Below are 21,197 nucleotides of genomic sequence, written 5' to 3' on the forward strand. Positions count from 1 at the left end.
TATTGCAAGACAGATTTAAATGGAACAAAAGAAATTCAATCAGCTATGCAGATTTTAGAATTTGTTTGGCTGGCCATTATATAAAGCAAACTTTACTCTGTGTATCTGCCTCCATTCTGCTGTTTATTCTTATGTATTTCAGTGGACTACGTGAAAAATGAGATAATAAACTCAGAAATCCTGCCCACACTTAAGTCAATAAAAGTTTTGCTGCTGTCTCCAGGGGATGCATAACTTCATCCCAACACATGCAGAAAGCAATCTGTCCTGAAAAGAACCACAGCACTTTAATCTAAAATTTGCATGGAGCTTTCAGTCAGCTCTATGCAGTCCGGGAGGTTTATATTCCATTTGATGAAAAGCAGCAAATATGTCCTAAAGTTTTTAATGTGTTCTTGTGCAAATGTGAGCCTGAGAACACAAACTGCTATCCTTTCAGGGAGCAGGTATTGCTCATGGCTTTTAAGTGACTACAGTTCCTGGGCTCAGTTCTGCTAGAGTCTTAAAACTGGACATTCACAACTGAATAACCTGTTAGTCCAAGGTTCTTAGAACTAGTGGTTCCCACTGAGGGCAACTCATGTGATATAATCAGGGATTTATATACTTGGTGTGAAGCCATCTTATTTGAACAAAACATCATCACTAGCTCTAGAGACTTTTGACAAGGATCTGTTAGGCTTGGAATGAATACTCTGGGCAGAATTAATTTTGATAAAGTGTGAGAATTTGCAGTAATAACATACAGGGTAATCTTACCTGCCTATTTTACTTCAGAGTAGATTATGACACATCACAAAATTTTGCTACAACAGAAGCCATCAAAACTTCTGAATAATTAAAAATCAGTACTATATTTAAGATTGTCATAATGACAGATTTGTATACTATTTTATAAAGATATTTAAACCCAAAGGGTCTAAAACCATTACAACTTCTTGCATTGTAGCCTGAAATTTTAACCTTATTAGGTTTTTAAAGTTACACTAGAAATCTAAAAATGGTAGCATGGTGAATCATTAAAAAATATGTTACTTACAGAGAAATTCTGTGCAATGAAGTTTGTTGATAAGTAAGAAAAATTACCCACCTTTTCAAAGAGCAAGAACCTGGAGAGTCTCAAGATGACTAAATAAGCTCTGTGCTACTGCTAATGTAGAAAGACAACCTTTCTACTAAGTCTACTTAAAGTGTATTTAAAGCTCAGCCTCTCCAGTTGCATCACCTCAGATCAGCTACGTGCTGATGACTACTGATGATAAAGACTTTATTTTAACTGCCCTCCTTCGGAATATAGAATAAAGGACAGAAACTAGATCTTACCTGCCTGTTCCGTACAGCAGCAATTTTTGGGTGGTTTCGAAACAGCAAAGTTGAAACATACTGGGGAGGTGATTGACAACTGATTTTTCCAAATAGCAATTTGACATTCTGATGAATAGCACTGTTGATGTTTATCTCATATTCTTAACAAAATTGAAAAGTCAAACAAATTGATTAGTGTCCATGCTGGTTCCTCCTTGGTTATATTTTTACTATTTACCTGTTCTAAGACAATAAATTTAAAATCAATGGGACTAAAAATTTCTGCTTTTCTTGCACTCTTTGAAAAAATTTTGGGGAAATTCATGAAAACATGTCTGAAAAATTTAAAAAATGCTGAAGGTCATATCTACTATTAAGACTCTATGGAAGTCACTGAAATTATGCCATTAGGTATCTGCATTTGATAGTCAAGAAGATCTGAGAGAAAAAGAGGAAAAAAAAATAGGTCTCAGCCCAGCAGAGACTTGGGCAGAAATGTCTTTATTATAGTATTATTTTGTAGTACTCTTTTTTTATTAGAGTATTATGGAAGCACAGGGCTGAAAGGGACCACCTATGCTGCTGAGTTCTATTCCCAGAAACTGCAGGAGTCACATGTCTACACACATCCAAAGATGCCAAGAGCATCTCACACATCTCTCCACAAACCATTTCAAAGCTATGCCACTGCAGTAGGGATCACCATTCAACACCTGATGATCCCTGTGGGTCCCTTCCAAAGCGGCATATTCTGTGATTTTGTGATTTTCCCATTTGAACGAAATAGCTTTCACTTGTACTGTCATTCTAGCACAGTTAGCCTCAGTAACGCCTCTTCCATGTATCTGCCTTCACTAAAACTGCCCCTTATATTTAGAAGAATTACAGAGAACAAAAAGAATTTTGTACTTACATACTGGCTGAAGGCATTAATGTCAGCAAAAGCAAGGTCAGTTTCTGAGAGCATACAACAGACTCGATTATTTTTAACTTTCTTTTGCTGTTTGCATACACAGTACTAATAGCATACTTCACACAATTATCTTAAAGTAACCAAGCATCAAATTGTCAGAACAATTTTTTCTTGATCAACAGTTTTTGTCATAAAGGACATCCATGCCTTGATGCTTCTGTGTGATGTGGCTGAAAGAGTGGGCTGTGATTTTACTCACATCATCCCAGGTAACATTCATTCATCTCCAGTAACTGTAAAAAAAGGCTATACACAAATTACAGCAACAAAAGTTGCTTGCATTAAAATATTTCCAGAAGTTCCTGAGGAGCCAAGGAGAGCATGCCATGCTGACAGGAAGATACACAATGTTACAGCAAAGCAACTGGACCGTTAAATAAATGGTTATGGTGCAACACAAGACTGACAGTACTCACTAATGTTCACATAGTTCCAAGTAACTTCTTTCAAATGATTCCATACTGAGAACATAGCTATTCATTCACACAGAGCACTACAAAGTGATTTAAAAGCTACTTTATTTAACACATTAAAATACCAGTCTACCTACATATGTGATCTTTTGTACAGCTTTTATTGTTGTTGAACGAACCAAAAAATTTTTCCTTCATAGATTTTGAGTATATCTCTGTGGATATCATGATAAGCATTACACTGTACATAGTAAACACCAAGAACACCTAATAGCAAGAATGATTCTTTCTTTATATTTACAGATTGTTCTGTGAAATTAAACAAGTAGTACTAACACTGTATAACAATAATAAAAATAAAATCAATTGTTCTTTCCTGCAATATTTAAATTAACACAATTAATTAGAGTCCATCAAATATTTCAAAGCTTTAGTACTTGATTTTAATAACTACATCTAATAAAGTAGTTTAGAAAACCAGCATTATTTACTGAGGAATTTCTAAGGATAGTTATCATTGTGGTGAGGTGAATGCTGTTTCCCCAGTTGTTCTGACAGAGTCCAGAACTAAATAAAGTTACTTTTACTCCCTGATTACACGGAGAAGGCTGAACAAAGCAAAAAGGAGACGACTACTGCTTTTAAGGATCCTGCAATTGAAAAGAAATAAATAAAGATGAAATGTAAGGAATTAGGCTTGGTTTATCAGTAACAGCAGACCACAGTAACTGCATCTGCTCCTATTCAGTCTCTGGACTGGAGGAGGGAAACCAGCAAAAAGAGAAAAGGAGAAAGGTGATGTGCACATGTACATACTCAGTGTATATTCTGAAATAAACTGCACTATAGATGGAACCAAACCAGGAGATGGCTCCTGTCTTTTAGAAAACCAAGCTTGTAATTCAAACCTGGATCAAAACATGAACTTTATATCTGGCTTTTCCATCACAATAACTCATATTAAATCCAAACTTGTCACTGCAGAGAACAAAACTGAAACCTGTCTTGAAGAAGAGCACTCGAGTCCTTGCTTTGGGGAAAGATCTGTGCAGAGTCCCCAGGCTGCAATGCAAGCAGAGGGAGCCTAGCCAGCATGCCCACGAAAAGACAATGTGGGTTTGTAAACAGCAATTCTCTTGGATTGATCTCTGTTCCCCAGTTTCAATGTAGTCTTCTGGAAGAACTGTTGTGAAAGACTACTTTTGTAGTGAAAGAAATAAGGATATAAGAAGTGAAGATGAAAGCTACTCTCAAACAGATCCAGTATATCAAGGCAAAGAATAGAATTACCTTGGGAAGAAAAAAGCCCTCTTGTTACAGGAAGCAAAGACAAGGAAAATTGTAAAGCAGTAACATCTATCACATGGCAGTCTTCCCCTCTGACTGGTGCTGACAGGGCAGCAATACAAACCTGTCAGATAAATGCTTTTCTTGTCAGGTTTGGACTAAAAAACTGTGTGGTAAGCTTTGTGTCCAGGTAATGATATAAAGTCATCACTGTAGGACTGAAATGGAGGGAAGAGAGTAAGAACAGAGAGAAGGAAATAACAAGCCAAAATTATTCCTACTGTTTAAGTCTTGACTGAAGAAGTCTCTAACAGTTTAATTCACTACAAGCTGCCATACTATCCACCAGCAGGTGAAATGAACCATGAAAGTCTGCATGTCTTCACACAGTCTCTGAGGAAACATCAATTCATTGCTTTTATTAAACCCTTGTGAGAAAGCCAAGTTTGAAGCTGCTGGGGACTTGTATCATTTCCAAGGCGTGTGGAGAGGGGGTGAAAGGAAACGTCACTTGAAAGAGATACTTGGTATCGAGCATCAACTGTGGAACCTCCTCACGGTTGCTTAGCATAGCCTGAAATCATAACAGAAAGGGTAAGAAAATACTGTACTAAGAATCAAAGCAAAAACAGTCCATTGTTTTCTTCCCATTGCAAATCTTGCTTTTACACTATGTTAAGCAGACTTGTTTGCATCACTTCCAAATGCCTAGAAGATGAACAACGTAGTAATAATATGATGTAAAGGTTGGGTACAACTACCTAACATCAAAAACTGTGTGTGAAGTATCCTGAAAGCTGAATATGAGAAATAATAGTTGTAGCTCTTACCTGGACTTTACGAACAAATGATGGAGTCACTCTTTTCTCAAAGTCATCTATCGGAGTGTATGAGTTGAGGATCTTAACTATCTGTTCAAATTACAAAAGACAATTTTACTATGTCAGAAAAAGTGAGAGGACAAAAAGAAGAAAACATCATTATGACATCCTTATTGATATTTAATTAAGGTTTCAGTAAAACATTTTACAGTAAACAGAGAATTTTGACTAGTCACCTAATGAATTGTTTACATACATGATGATTGTTATGACTCATTTCCAGAGGTGTCAGCAGGATCAAGGAGATGCAGAAAAAGCTGAATTGATTAAGGGAAACAATAAAAAAAAACCCTGTGGCAAAGTAAAGAAGATACACCATGGAATAAAAATGCGGGATAGAACAAAGCAGGCAAGTATTCACCACAGTTAAAATGCTAACAATCAGAAATAAGGAGTTAAAATTACAGTTGAGCAAGCGATGATTCAGAATGCTGACGAATGTTATTTTTATCAAATGAAAGGCCAATAGCCCTTTGCAACAAATTATTTTAGATGGCTAAGATTCTGCAATCAGTGCTGCCAGAAGAAAACAGATAGTTCATTACCTGCACAGTAGAGAGAGATGTGCAGTGCTCACATATTTCCTTGGCATCATCATCTGTGATCTTTTTAACCTGAAGGAGCCAGGCTGCTTGAGATAGCGGCTCCAAAGTTTCTTTGGCATTGCTGCTTTGAAGATTCTTGTCCTTAAGCCATTCTTCCAAGTAGCTGATATTACATCTGGGTTAAACCATGAGCAAAGAACAGAAACGTCAGGTTCCCCTTGACAAGCAAGTTACTTTAAAGACTGCTAAAGAAGAAATACTCCTCTAATGCAGTGTTCAAATTAGTACATTTTAAGTTAAAAACCATAACCATAGATCATAAAACCCAAACAACTAATAGCTTATTGAACTGTAAGTTTACTCCTACTCTTTTGTGTATTTCAAATTGGTGTGTTTGTTTGTTTTTTTTTTAGACAGGGATTGTTTGTTTGTTTGGTTTAGTTTGGTTTTTTGTTTTTATTTTTTTTATTTCTCAAAAGCTTGGCTAATAGAGTGAGTTATTAGCTGTTGTTTACAGAAAACTACTAATATATACTGCATTGCCTATTGCACTGTATGTCATGAAAACATTCATTTACAACTGAGCTTGTATAGAAAACTAGGAAAATCTTTGCATGTTACAAAGCAGGACCAGGCTTACAACTCATGACCTAAAGGTTAAAGCAGCTTTCTTCCAGTAATTTCCCAGATGGGACAAGATTTTACTGATTTTCTTTCACATTAGTCTGCAGACTGACTAATGGAGAATAAATGAACTGTATCTTCTGCAAAACAGGAGCATGTTTTCTTGGTGCTTTTAATAAGACAGATGATGCTCAATGTACATCCTCAAAGGCTCTGTCTCAGTGCTTTTCTTGTCACAGAGCATGAAACATGCAAGTCAGCTTTTGTCTCTCTGCCAGCCAGGGGACACTGCACCTGTTTACTATAGTAAGAAAGAATTAAAAATACTATTGGTCACATCACAAATGAGCTAGCATGGAAAGAATCCTAACCATGCCTGACTATAAACTTCAGATTGTAATTTTCTCTGCCTTTTCCTCCATTAGTGTTTCCATGGAAAGAACAATTTATAATTGTTATGTTGAGAAAGCTCAACCCAAAATGCAAAGATTTACTTTTTCAAAAGGAATAAAAAAAACAATAGGCTACTTCCATCAGAACGGCCACTTAGAGACAAAGGATATTACATGAAAGTGTTAAAAATTCATTCTCAAGCTTGTTGAAACTTTACTGGCTTTACCTTATCTGCATTCCTTTTCTACATGAGCACATGTCCTTGCGGAGGAAGAGACTATTGAGGGTGACAGCTCCAATCAGAAAGAAAAGCTGCTTCACTGCCTGCTTTAGAAGCTCAGAGTCCAAGCCATTCTGACACATAGTGCTATAAAAATAGCTGAGCTGTTGCAAGATAGAGGTCATTGTGTAGGTATCCGTGTCATCTATACTGGAAGAACGTTTACGGAACCCTGTAGGTTTCAAGCCAGAAATTCCCTGAAGACTTTCATATTCCAGCATGCCTGGTACTGAAATACAACAGAAAATAACTGATAAGAACAAAACTCCCAAGGATCCTTTCAGTTACATTAGTTATTGAACAAAACCTACTTTCAGGGTATTTTAAAAGTTAAATGATAGAAGAAAAATGGGATACTGAAAAAGGCTTCTGGAGTACACGTTTTTTAAAAAGCCTTTTGTTTTTGTATGATGTTGCTCAGATTCAAAGCATTATCCCACGCCAGGAAGTGTTGTGAGGAAAAAGTCTTTCCAAACCCTATGGGGATATACCACCCAGTGGAATTTATATGTGTGGAAACACACATGCTGGAACACATGTATAAATCAACAGAAGAAAGAAGTCTGTCCCACCCTTTGCCTCCATGTACAAGCTTTATTCATACAGTTCACAAGCTGCATTTAGGTGTGTTTGGATTGGTGCTGTCTTACCAATCATGGGCTGAATGTTGTTCTCCATGACAAGAATGAACTGGTGGTATATTCGAATGGCCAAATCACTGAGAATTTGTCTGTATTCTGAGAGATCAAAATGCTTCAAACAGTTCTTATTCTGACGTGGAGTGTTACACTTCATAAATTCCTACAAGTGAGTTGTAAATATAATCATTAGAATCGCATAACATTATAATTATAAATGATTCCCACAATGTAATGTATGTATTAGAGTAACTCATTCCACCTCTGGCTGAACACAGTCTCAGAATGAGTCAAAGCTACAGGTAATTCAATGGATGCTTCCAGTACTTAATTTTCCAGTTTATGCTGACATTTACTCTGTTCCTAAAGCCAAGGGAAAGACATGCATAGACTTCAATGAACTTTGGAACAATTCCTAGATCACTCAAATAGAAAGAAAACTTCCCCTGCCCCCTTGTCAAAAAAAAAAAAAAGGCAAAAATATAGTTATTTAAAATATGATGTCAAAAAAAAAATTTATTGCTGCAAAGGGATATTATTTTCAGACTTTTCATTAGCAAAGTTCTGACTTCAAAAAGTCTACACGGAATCCTAACTTGTGTGAAGTATTGAATATTCATTAGAAATATATATAAACAGTAAATTCTGGATTCAGACCTTTGCCTACTGTTGCAACCAAATTATAAAACACTTCGGTAACTAAGTTTAAATGTTGTCTGCGCTGCTCCGCAGCCGTTCCCGGTACGACCACGAGAGGGAGCGTTGCTGGTGACCCAGCACACACTGGGATGCCGAGGCTTTGAGGCATCTCTTTCCTTTAATCCTGAAGACTGTATTCTATTGTCTCTAATTTCATTCAGTCTATCTGAATCTATAAAACCTAGCCAAAAAAATATAGGAAGAGTTTTCAATTGAAAATAATTAAAAGAATTTTGAATCTCAGGATAAAACTTAGCTTAAACAAGCAACTGAAATAAGGAAAAAACTGAACATTTTATTGTTTTGTTTCTTTCCCAAGGTTTTCTTCTGTAGCCTTATTTTGGTAGCAGTAGCTGCTTGAAAGGTCCCAATAATAAAATAGTAAAACTTTTTTTTATATTATAGATAGATAGATAGCTGGATATCTTAAGTCCAGCCTACATTAAACTCATGTGAAATAGTTCAAATTAAGGAGCAGTTCTCAGGTCTTGTCTTTCACCTACTTCAGCACTTTGATGTTTCCTTGATTTCACTTGATCTATTAGTTCTATACTGGTTTTTTTATTTGTATAAGACATATAATACCACTGCACAGCAATCTGAATATCTAAATACCTGGATGGAACAGTGGTGAGCTGGTGAATAATCATCTATTATCACTATTTTTAATTCCAATTAAAGTTTATTAAAAGCAAAGTAATGACATTATTTTATTAAATTAATCCTACCTCTTCTCCACTGTACTGTTTTAAACAGTTAAGGAAATAATATGTATTGGAAAGCCAAAAGGACAACATCTCAAAGTCTTCTGAATGTTCCTGAAAATAGGTAAAGCAATCTTATTATGGTATTGTCTCATGAAGTTAATTTAATAACTAAACTTAAGACCATTACAGCGTTGGCATAATAGAGTCAATCTACAGCACAAGGAGCACACAGCACCTGTAACATCCTAGGTGAACAAATCATTTGTCTTTTCAGGCACACACAGCAAACACCCCTCTTTTATTTGGTAAATACTGTTTAAGTATTCTGATACGACAGACTGGCTAAATGAATTATCCTGAACACACAGTTCTTTACACATTCCTATGGACAGTGTAGTGTACTGGAGGGCTTCCTGCAAAGAAGTGTGAACAACACCTGCACACACCAATGAAACTGAACTACAACTAAATAATTCTAACTATGTGCAAAAAAGCCTTTCTAACGGATAAACTGGGCTATAAATTTGTTTCTAAACAAACTATAGGCATTCTCTGTACAACATGTTCAACTGCATAAACCACAGTCTATTCCTGTCTGTGCTTGCTTGGTGTTTCCAGGCATAAATCCACAACAAAGCATTCACAGAGCTGAATTTGTTACGCAGATGAGACAACAGGCTAACAATTCTTTACAACTTAATTTTTTGTAAACTGGCTGGCAACAAATTTTAATATTTTGGTACTAGTGTTGCAGTACCAAATGACATATCAGAAAAAAACTATTACACTAGTAGAAGAGCAGTGTAAAAACCTCTAATAATTCCACTACCTGCCTGCTGCCAGACATATTAACCTTCATTTCTGTCCATCTGACTTTTACCAGTGCTGAAAGCACAGGTGCATTTCACCTAATTAGCTGCTCATTGTAAAATGAAAAATACTTTTAATTACTTTGTCAAGAGGTTCTTCAGATAAAAATAATTTATGTTAATGCATCCTGTGCATTCTGTGTTCAGCACAGCTGAACCTTACCTGGAGACTTCACAGGGATACTACTGCAAACTTCAAAAAGTGTCACTAATGATCATCATTCCATTACAGGACTAGCAGCAATGGAAGTGTTGGCATTCCCCAGGTACTATGCATGCATCTGATACTTTATGTTAAAAATAAAAAAGTACAATATATTACAGCCAAACACAATTCCTACCTTAACAACTTGTTTGATACCATCAATGGTTACATTCATGAAAGACTTCAGCATGTCAGCATCATTCAGATAATCTGCATACCTCACACACATGAATAGGATGTGAGCTGGCAGGCCAGGTATCATATTAACTACAACTCCACGTGGCTTTAAATCTGCATAGAGATTATATAAGAATTATATATTTATAATAATAATATAATATAATAATAATCTTATTTTTATTATATAAGAATTCAATGATTCAATGTATCATTCTGAAAAAGAAGCACTATGTGGTTCATCTCTTCAGGAACCAGACACTTCATAATTGATTTATTGATGAATTGCTGGTTTCTGAAAACTTCTGTAACAGTATTGCACACATAATAGTATTAATTAAGTTTTTCAGAGAGTTAATAGAGTACTGTAGCAAATTCTGAGGTCCAGTATGGGCTATGCCAGGCAGAACAACTTCAAAAAGCAATTTGCATTTAACTACCTACTGGAGGCCCCACAAATTTAGGCATTGTTTAAAGACACACCTTTGTTCACAAAGATACACACATTCACAAGGCTGAAGTAGCTGATAAGAAAAGGCAGATATTGTTAATTTAATAATGGTACCAATGTGCATAGAAAATCTGCTGAATTTAATATTGATTGTAAGGTAATGCAAAAAGCTGATTTGGCAGCAAAATTGATATGGTAAAGTAACACAGATGAAGGACAAAATTCTTCTACAAGACAAACATGAAAGTACAGTTCCTTTCAGTGAAGAGAATGATATGGAAAGGACAGACAGGAGAGTAACCATCACACATGGACGTAAGCCCAGTGACTTACAGACTTAGTAGATGACCAGGAAGAACATAAATTCAAGTCCCTGGTGTGCTCTTGAGATTTAGAGCTTTAGAGGTGAATAAATAATAAAAAAGATAACAGAGTCAGCATTATGTGGAGTCAGACAAATGATTTTTACACAGATAAAGCACTTCTGTACTTGAAATGTCTGGCAATAGAAAAAGAGCAATGCAGAGCCTCCAAGTTGTATTGGTGGTAAGGGAGTGGGGAAACAGGCAACTTCAATGTAAGCGAAATATGGTCTTGTAGGTTTTTTGTAGTGTTCTGAATATTGTTGACAACTTAGAAAATGTCAGGTTTTACTAAAATACCAAGGATCAGATTTTGAATGATCCTTTCTTCATCCTCTTTTTTGTACTCCATCATTCCAATGTACTCTTTGGACGAAGTTGGCACGTGAGCTTCAGCTGTCAAACACAAAAGTACTGTTACTTCCAGGTTAGTGGCTGAGCTAATGGTCACATCAGAGCAAACTATTGGGGAAAAGCAGTTTTCTCTATAATAGAGTACAGGCCTGTTCACATTAATGTTCTTAGCTTATGCTTCCAAGCATTATGAGTTAAATAACATTTATATTGTTCATGAATAGTTTCGCTGGATTCAGTGGAATTACTTGTGTTAATAAGGCAAATAAACAGCAACAGTACATCTCTACATTGAGGTGCCTCTGCAATATTCTTAAGAGGTTTCTATAGCAAACAACTACATTGTATATAAGAGCTTTGTACAAACTAACTTCATATCAGGAACCACCTGCCACTTGAAGGATAATGGGAGGAGTTACTCATCCCACACAAAACTAACTTTGTTGGCTCAGAGACAGTTTGTGTGAGGGTAGGTGTTAACTTCTGTTGACAGAACCTTATGCCTCTGGCTTAATATTTATCATACAGTCTGGGTCCCATATGTGCCTATTATTTAGCCTATTACAAAAAAACCCAAACAAACCAGGAAAGGACTTTTATGTAATTTCTGTTGGTGGTTCCCCTGGCACATTTTCCTGAGGTTTTGAATTTCTAACCCCACCCCAAACTCCACCTCTTTAAATACATTTTTCTTCAAACAGACACTGACCATGCAAAGCTATTAAAAAAACAGATCACATAACAATATCTTACCTTTTTCAAGAGTTTTGGTAAGAGTTTTGATCTGATCCTCCAATTTTTTTATTATTCTATCTTTCATGTCTAATTTTTCTTCAAGATCCTGTAATAATCCAAGTCAGTGAGTTCAGAGTAAACACAATTAAAAATTTGCTTTCTACTGCTCTATGTTATTGCCACAATTAAAGTGTGCTATGATGTGCTTTTACTTATATTTGGTGGAAGAAACACCTTCATATTTTTTTCTCCCTCAATTAATTGAGAAAACATCCTATCCATACCACAAAATCATTATTTCATTCTTTTTATCTTTCATTTCAGGTACAATTTCTTAATGACAATTTCATTTCCTCACCATGTTTTCCACATGGAATCGAGTTGTCACTTGTTTTATCTTGCTTTGTACTTCATCCTGGACTTCACCTTGCACCAAACCATTGCTCAGCCCCTCAATTTCTTGGGTTGTGCCCTTCAGAGTCTCTTTTTGTTTTATCTCCACTTCATTCTGAGCCTCATTAGTTCTAAAAATAGGTAGATAAGAAGTCTTGTCTCTTAATCTTTTGTTAAAGCATAGTTATATCATACTCATCCATTACTTATTAACTGTACACAACACTGTAAGGTAAATCTTACATGAAATGCAATACTTTAAGGTGTTTAATTGACTCTGTCACCACAGATTATAGTGACTACATTTCTTAAATTAAAAAAATAAAATAAAAATTACCGTCTTTGTGTTCTATTCCCTTCTAGCTCATAATGCAGCCGATTAGACATCTCTTTCATTTTTTTTTTCAGTAATAAATAGCAACAAAACCCAAAACAAAAGAGAAACAACAAAATCAAAGTCATTTACTGTTCAGTACCGGTATTCAGTTAATCTCTTCTTACGCTCATAATTTTGTTCCATCTAATGAAACGGAATGACCTGCCAGATAAGGTAGCAGAGAAATATGTGACTACTCCATAACATAAAGAAAATTACATGGGATGAAGAATTTTCATACTACTAACTTCTTGCAGGTGGCAGTAAAAATACTTCTAAATTTTAAATCAGTTGCCTAGGAAGACACTGCAGCTAGAGAGACTCAGAATGCTCAGCAGAGTATGCTTTCCTAAATTGAGAAGAACTTTCAAACAAGCAAACTCAGCAAGAACTTTTCCCTCTGACTCTGAATCTTCAGCACTCTCTTAAGTCCATCTCATGGAGTATGCCTTAAGTTCCAAATCATTTTTCCTTTTTATGACTGTTTCCAAAGGGCATACTGCACTCCACACATTCTCTGCAGAGCCCTATTGAATACATTTGTAGGCATCCAAACTATAGAACTGAATGCCCTCAAAAAGGTAAAAAAAAAGCACATGCTTGCATGTATTTTATTATTTAATAAGAGATATAAACTATACAACATATTTTTTCACTGTGTCTCTTACATTTTACTAAGAAGAAAAGCAATACAGCAGTGAAGCTGTCACAGAATATTGCTTCAACTTTTAAAAGTTCAAATATAGGGAATCCATTGAACAACTGAAAGACAAGGGATCATACTGGTACTTTACCTTTTAACTTTTCAGTCTGCTCTTGAAGACGGTTTTCAAGATCTAATTTTTGATTTTCAAGTTCAGAAACTTGCTGTTTAAGATCTGGGATCACCTTTTAGAGGAAAAGGAGATTTGTGTATTTCAGCATCTTCCTTCTTTTCAAATGCCTGCAGTAGTTCCTATAACACTTCAGGAGCTTCAACTGAAAATAGTCAAAACCAGAGGAGAGACTCTGGGGGAGCACTGCTACCTGCTTGCCTGACTTGTTTAACTTTGCTGGAGGCACCTGCTGCTGGCCACCGTTAAAAATGAAATAGTGAGCTAATCAAATTGTTTGACTGTCCCAGTAGTACCATTGTTCTGTTCCAGTTTAAAGGAAATTACACCGTGGCTTTAATTTCCCCAGCTCAATTAATAGTGGAAAAAAAGCCCTCAATATGCCATAAAATGTTTTTTTTTTTTTTTTTTAAATAACATTGTAAATAACTTTTTATTATATTTTCAATTTTCATAACTTTTTTTTGAAAATATTTCTTCAATTATTTTTCAGAAAAATTAGGTGGTATATGCTATTTTCTGGAATAATATCTGTTCCTTGTGTCAGACAGTTTTGCACAGCACCAATTACCACACTCTCCAGCCATGCCTGCAGTTTCTTTGGTGTGTTTTGCTACGCTCAGCTGCCCTCTGGTGGGGAGAGTCTCAGAGCTTCGAAGAGGCTTCTGAAGAAAAATCTCAAATCGGGTTTATGCAAAAGAAAAGGGAAAAGAATCTCTGTGAGGCTGCCCCAACAAACTGGAGAACTGGACAAGAAATTTGGCTGCTTCCTTACACACCACCCCAAGCAGACAGGGAAAGAGCCTTATGGATGTGCAATCTTAGATGGCCCCATTTGTTTGAGCCTTGAGAATTCAAGGACATGACTGCAAGATTTTGAGTGCTCTGTGCCACAAACACATTCGGATTGTACTACTACACTTTGATTACTACATCTTGATCTTACCAGGTTTTCTGAAGTCAGCCTGCTAACTTCAAGTCGAATACCATCATTTATGTCATTTTCCTCCCGGAATAATTTTTGTAGATGATTAATATCCTGACTAAGGTGTTCAACTTTAAAGTTCAAACCTTCAATCTCCTTCTCATATATTTCTTTCTGAGACTGGAAATGACTTTCCAATACTCTGTTAAAAAAAAAAGGGAGACAGAACATGGCAGATGCAGAATGACCTTGGTGAAATGGGTCAAGTTTAATATGAAATGAAAACAAAGTACTGTGATTAACACAGAGATATTCCATTACCTCATCTGTGCATTAAGGGAGCTGAAAGTTATGCTTGATATCTCAGAGGAAACACATTTCCTTGACTCATACATACACACTTACTCACTCACTTTAACTTAAAGTTTGTTAAACTGATTTTAAGCTGCTCAGCCCATCATATAATGTAGTGTTTGTTCATTTCTTAAACAGAAGTTCAGTACTGCACTGTCAAATTAGTTACTCACTGGTCTTCCAATTTATTTTCTAGATCACAGCTTGGAGTTATGAAAACACTGAAGAACTGAACTAACCTTGTAGCTTTTTTCAAGCCCTCGTAAGCAAACCACAGTTCTCCATCCTCATTTAAGTGTTCCAAATCCTCCACAGAGAGTCTGGAATGCAAGGCAGTACCATGAGTGTGCACGTGAACAAAATGCATCTCTTAAGGTTTTTTTTAAGAGACCTCAGAACAAAATTACCTGCTTCTCACATCTTCAAAATCATAACTTTCAAGAAGCTGTTTTGTAATTTCTGACATCTTTTCTGTAAAAAAAAAAAAAAGAATTTTATTACATGAATAAACTAATAAAGTTTATTATATGAATTATTTTCTCTGCACATTTCAAATTACGCTTAATAACAAAAATTAAACAAACCTCTTCCTAAATCTACGAGGTTCTTTCCCGTTTCTTGGTTAAGTATCTGATTTACTACAAGAATACAATGAGGAACTTGGTTTTACTATGGGACATGCAGGTGCATTAGACTGGTGTACCACCAATAGTGTTTTTGTTTTCTAAACACACCAAACTTTCAATGCAAAGTTACACCTTTCCAGTCTGAATCTGAACAACTGCTAGAGCTGTATAGATGATTTGTCATCTAGTGCTCGGTTACTACATTAAATGCTGCAGATACAGGTTTTCTCTATGAACAAAGTGAACAAAGTCCACAACAGTGGTGCTTCTTAAGCACCTTTTCCCAAAGGGAACCCAACTCAGCAAGTTATTTAAGTATATTTGACATTACTGGACCTAAGGCTAAAGATGAAGGAAAACTTCATCAGATAATGTACTGTTTCCACATTCTTAGGTCTCTGCAAGATATTTGTTAAGCTTTAAGCGAAGTTTAAATTCTAAGTGAAGTTTAAATTATTAGTATTGATTTTTAAACACAAAGGAGAAATGTCTGAAATCAGAGGTTTTTCAAAGGGGTACACCGGATCTCAGTATTCAGTGATCACTTTGTAAAACTCACCTGTTGAGTCTTTTTTCCCCCCATGTGAGTAAATACATGAATAGAATGAAATCAGTATTGGATTGGAAAGAGAACAGGAGTTTCATCAAAGCTAACACAGAAGAAAGCAATTTAAACTGTCTCCATGCCATAGTTGGTAAGTTCTCTGCATTATCTGGTGTGTATCTTACCCCTCAATTCTCGCTTCTGTGAGTGGGCCTGCTTTTCCACATCCAATTTCTGCATCTGTAGCAGCTCGATTTCCTTTTGTAACTCAGGTATTTTCTGAATCAGAGAAAAATTATAGACTGAGACAAGTAGTGAAAAACAAGGGCTGAGTAACAATTAAATCATAAGGATAGTTATAATTAGGAACAGGTTCACACGGTAAAAGGCTTGAAATGCGTTGTATTTAAAGTATCTGGTTCTCAGGCATCAGAGCAGAAAAAAAAATGTGATGTACTGAAAAAATATGTGTTTGTGCCATGGAATTGACTCAGAGAAAAAAATGTGACTTTACACAAAAGTACTGTTTTCAGGTTCAGTTTATAAACTACATTTATGAAAAATCCCCTGAGAAACAAATACATTCTCAGGAAAAGGAAGGAAAAAAGATCCACAGATTTAAATGTATAAATATTCAAGCAAAATTATCCTTGAAAACATGCACTGCAGTAACTTACTCGTATTGTGTACTACATGAACACAATGCTACATAGTGGTGTATCAAATACAGTTTATTAATTATAACTTGTTCTAAAAGTGCACTGAAGATAAAAAAAATAGTGAAGATAATTTATAAATAAAACATGCACATTCTCTACTTGCTTTATCTAGCAAAGACTCCAAAATGAAATATGCATCATGCTTCACCTGTGCTTGTTTTGTAAGCTGTCCTACTTCCATTTTCAAGCCATCCTGAATGACACTTTCTTGCTGAATTTGATGTTGCAGCTGAGTTTTTTCTTCTTTCAGAATCTTAATTTCTCCCTTGAGCAATTCAATCTCCTTTTCATAGTCCTGCTTCTGATTTTGGAAGTTTTTCTCAAGTATCCTACAGAAGACAACGGAAAGGTGGTTTTGTTTTTCTACAGTCATAAGTGAAAGACTGGGCTTTGTTTTAGTTTTAATTTGAAGGACATGTCTCATTGAAGAAAACTTAAATGAACCATAATTACTTGAAAATGCCATCCTATATGCTCAGAATCAATCTACAAAATGGATGATAATGGGAGAAGAATGTCCATAGACTTCACTACATGTAATTCAGATGTTGGGACAGAATTAAAGGCAAAACCGAGTTTATTCCACTTCAAGGCTAGTTCTCTGACTCTGTGAGTTAGCCTGCCTGAGTAACTTTTCACTACATTTATGGCCACAGTCAGCACAGAAGAAGGACAAAGCAACAGAAAGCCCTGTGTCCTGCTCAGTAAAACATTGCAAGAAGCTTTCCATTTTCCACTAGTCCCTGATGGATTGGACTGGCTTCCAACATAATATAGATAATGGGCAAAGCAGAAAAACTAGCAAAAGAAGTCCTTTTAGTACAGTCTGAAGTAATTGGCAGCTGAAATCAGACTGAGCTGGAATATGACACAGCTTCCAGACCTCAGGACTGTGATTGATTGCACTCTGCACTTCAGAAAACAGCATTTTTCTGGTACCAGAGGTTCTCTGTCTTACACTGGGAAAGAGTTATTGGGAAATAAGTACTTGATTCAAGAAAAGCATGCTGCAAAGCAACAACCATTTACTGAAAAATAACAGGATTTTTACTACTGCAAATGAAATACCAAAGGAAGGGGAAAAAGTTCTTTCCTTTATATCTTTAACCAAATGTCCTTTTACAAACACTGCCTTTCCTTATACTGAATATTTCAATTCTGCCCTTTAAAATTCACTTCACAGGAATTCTGACTGGCATGGCCAGCAGCTGCTCTTCCAGTCCTGACCGAATTCTGAGGATATTTCTAAAGAAACCATCAGATCAAGGTTGCCTTTCAGTTCTTAGAAAGACACATGAAAAGACAGGAAACTGAAAAAGCAGGAACAGTCTCATCATGATTTCCTGCACATGACTGACCTACAAACAAGCATGTGCTTTCCTAAACTCTACATGAAGTACTTCAGGACTAGCATTGGTGTCCAAGAACCTGGATAGATTCATAAGGGATGTCAACATAACATATTTACAGCAGGAGAAAGGTAGGGAAAGAGAAAAAAATGAATGCTGTTTCAAAGCAATAAAATTCAGATTACATACATTCGCTGTTTTTCTTCTTTTTGTACATCACTGAAGAGTTGCTTCGTGAGGTCATCCATTTTCTCTGTCAAAAGATATTTCAATGTCTCAAAGACTTTCATGCAATTATGTACATTTATTAAAACAGTGTGACCACAATGAGAAATTTTTGTTTAAGTAAGTAATCCTTAACATATTTTGAGGCTGAAATTACTCTCTCGAGTGCCAAAAATCATCACAGTACACTTTATAAGGAATGCTATAGAATAGAAAAGGTTCTGAAACACTAAATTGTTATTCCTCTAAAGTATACTTGGTCTCATGTGCTGCCTGTGTCCTTTGAAGCTAGATTCCTAAAAGGAATCAATTAAAGGAACCAAGGATGAAGCTACACTTTGAAGGAATACATGTCCATGAGACAGGAAGCATAAGAGGAGGACCATTTTTGCTATTGAAAGAACAAATTTAATTTAATTATTAAATAAAAAGCATTTGCACTACACATTCTAAACATGAATTTCAATCAATGTAAATTCAGCATTTATATTGCTCTTATTAATACAAAAGTAATTTACTTTTGCTGAAAACTTGACTTTACAAATTTACCCCACTACAATGCCTTTGAAACTCCCTTTAGTTATTGTACCTTTCATTTCCTCAGTTTTTTCTTGGAGCTTTATTTCTAAAGTCTCTTTCTGTTCCTGTAATTCTTTATTCCGATTCTCAAGTTTTAAGATTTTCTGTACACACAAAAAGCAAGCATAATATACAAATTACAAAGGAGGAAGAAATAGGTCACAGATGTTACATTTTAACAAGCATCTACGGACTTCCTTCCTTCTCTGCTGCCTCCCACATACACACAAAAAAAGTATAGTTACCTAGCAACTCTCAAATCATGCATCTGATAAATCCAGTAACTGAAAAAAAAAGGATTTAAAAATAAAAGCACCCAGATGGCAATTATAATTTACCTGTTCGCTGTCCTCTTTATACTTTTTCCCTTTCTCTTCGTATGTTCTCTTTTGAGCAGTTAACTTTTCAAGATCTGCTTCGAGTTTCTGAATCGTATCCGTGTCATTCATATGAGCTGAAGCCAAATTGGTCAGTCGTTCCAGCAAACCATGATTTTCTCTACTCTACAATGAGCAGGACAGGTTAAAAGGAAACAAAAAAATGCACACCTGAAACTGTTCCATAGAATTTTGAAGGGAGCACCTGACCTACTTCTGCTCACCATCCCATACCAGTCACGATTATTTCAACCAGGGTCTGTTTCCCTCAATTAGATTAAAACTACCATTTTAAAGATGATTTGGCTGGTATGGCTCTCAGAAATAAAATGCAAAATAAACATAATGTGGAATTCCCAAAAATTACTAAATATGTTGTACCAGAGCAGTATCTCACACATCCTTCATACTAACAAGTAACCCCATCCAGAGACTGGATGGACTACTTAAGAAACAATTAAAAAAAAAAAAAGTTCATTGCAGATTCTTCTCATTTGCATAACTAACCCACAAATATAAGGAAATCCTAGGGGATTCTTTCTAGCCTGGATGTAGGAAGTCTAGTAGTTTATTATAAGGGCCCATATCCCTTGCATATTCTCCCGTCTTCTCAAGTAACATATAGATATTTAAATTCACATAAGCCTCTAGTCAACATAAGCACTTTCACTAGAACAGATATGATAAAGAAATCAGTACAAATCATAAACTGGTTTCCCTCACCTGTTCCTCTATCTTCTTCTGCAGTTGCTGCACTCTGTATGAGAGCTGGATATTCAACACAAAGCGCCGAATATTCTGGAACCTGCGCCTGGCAAGCCACGCACGGGCGTATTTCTGAAGGACCACAGCCTTCTGTTCTTCACGCATCTTTCAAATAAAATATTAACATCTGTCTGTAATTATCTATGGCTCTGTCAGCAGCAATTACAACAGCCTGTGAGTCTACATACACCGGTAAGCACGATGCTTTCTCATGGACGTATCAAAATACTGAAATTACCAGACTGCAGACACATTTGAGCCACTGTAGTAATCACACAAAATGATCTGCATCAAGTATAAACCAGACAATGTTCTTGGTATCTACTGTGATTCAGTGTTTTTATAGTAACAATATAAAAACAGAGTAGAAGATATGAGAATGAGATATGCAAAAGTAAAGTATTGGGGATCATTGTCCTTGTCTCCATTTTTCTTATAGAGCAACAGCTGTTTCTAGTCACTGAAATTAAATTTTTGATGGGCTGTACCTTCTGATATTTTTTTCTTGCTAGAAATCCTCTTGTATAAGCTTGTATTGTTACAGCAGCCACATGGATGAGCTGGCAAAGTCTACGGACCAGGTAACCCCGACAGTACTTCTGAATTGTTATAGCTGCCCACGTTTGCTTCAGATTTCTTGCAGTTATAGCTTGCCTTGATTCAAAAGACAACAAAGTTTACTTAGGTCACATTAGATTTCTCGTGTTCATTCCTTTGTTCAGTCAAATCAAACATACACACACACACACAAAAGACATTGAAAAAGGATATTGAAAACAAAACAAAAGATACTGAAAACAGGCATTTGCTATCTAAAATAAAGCTTTTTCTTCAAGCAAAGTGAAGGAGAGGGAGTTATCCACAGCCTTTGACATCTGTCCCCAAGCTGTTGTTCTGGTCTCTTTTTGAAAATTTCCAAGCCTACACAGAGCCATCTTTCTCTCAGCCTGTTTTGTGAATGACTGGTGCAGTTTCCTTGTTGCACAACTCCTTGCAATAATTTGTGCATACTAATTTGTAGACCCCATAAACTGATTTTCCTTTCTGCTCCCTGATACCTTCTCTGGCCCTGGAGCTCAGCAGTAACCCCTTGCTGACAACTGGCTCACATATCATCAGCTAAGGACTGAGCTTACAGGTAGAGAGGCCTCTCAGGAATCTGACGGACAGCATTAGAAACCTGTTAAGAGTACATTCTTCGCATCAACTGAATAACTTGAACATTTCCAAGTCC

The 21,197-nt window shown here is 36.0% G+C and overlaps 1 protein-coding gene across 1 annotated transcript in view; it reads right to left on the minus strand.

Annotated features, from left to right (window-relative positions):
* Positions 1 to 3,515: 3,515 nt before the first annotated feature.
* Positions 3,516 to 21,197, minus strand: part of MYO5C (myosin VC) — a 32,552-nt gene continuing 14,870 nt past the window's right edge. Inside the window, exons 20-41 of the mRNA XM_017804959.1 lie at positions 20,452 to 20,617; positions 19,922 to 20,068; positions 19,160 to 19,324; positions 18,832 to 18,925; positions 18,207 to 18,270; positions 16,817 to 16,997; positions 16,135 to 16,228; positions 15,187 to 15,250; positions 15,019 to 15,099; positions 14,447 to 14,627; positions 13,462 to 13,555; positions 12,629 to 12,680; positions 12,257 to 12,422; positions 11,917 to 12,004; positions 11,110 to 11,205; positions 9,956 to 10,110; positions 8,767 to 8,856; positions 7,352 to 7,502; positions 6,648 to 6,930; positions 5,405 to 5,579; positions 4,809 to 4,889; positions 3,516 to 4,552 (exon numbers count right to left, since the gene is read on the minus strand). Of these exons, the coding sequence (XP_017660448.1) occupies positions 4,400 to 4,552; positions 4,809 to 4,889; positions 5,405 to 5,579; positions 6,648 to 6,930; positions 7,352 to 7,502; positions 8,767 to 8,856; positions 9,956 to 10,110; positions 11,110 to 11,205; positions 11,917 to 12,004; positions 12,257 to 12,422; positions 12,629 to 12,680; positions 13,462 to 13,555; positions 14,447 to 14,627; positions 15,019 to 15,099; positions 15,187 to 15,250; positions 16,135 to 16,228; positions 16,817 to 16,997; positions 18,207 to 18,270; positions 18,832 to 18,925; positions 19,160 to 19,324; positions 19,922 to 20,068; positions 20,452 to 20,617 (2,821 nt within the window). The 3' untranslated portion in view covers positions 3,516 to 4,399. The remainder of the gene's footprint in view (positions 4,553 to 4,808; positions 4,890 to 5,404; positions 5,580 to 6,647; positions 6,931 to 7,351; positions 7,503 to 8,766; positions 8,857 to 9,955; positions 10,111 to 11,109; positions 11,206 to 11,916; positions 12,005 to 12,256; positions 12,423 to 12,628; positions 12,681 to 13,461; positions 13,556 to 14,446; positions 14,628 to 15,018; positions 15,100 to 15,186; positions 15,251 to 16,134; positions 16,229 to 16,816; positions 16,998 to 18,206; positions 18,271 to 18,831; positions 18,926 to 19,159; positions 19,325 to 19,921; positions 20,069 to 20,451; positions 20,618 to 21,197) is intronic.

This window comes from Lepidothrix coronata, unplaced genomic scaffold (genome assembly GCF_001604755.1).
Source record: "Lepidothrix coronata isolate B3197 unplaced genomic scaffold, Lepidothrix_coronata-1.0 Scaffold11, whole genome shotgun sequence".
Classification (NCBI taxonomy): domain Eukaryota; kingdom Metazoa; phylum Chordata; class Aves; order Passeriformes; family Pipridae; genus Lepidothrix; species Lepidothrix coronata.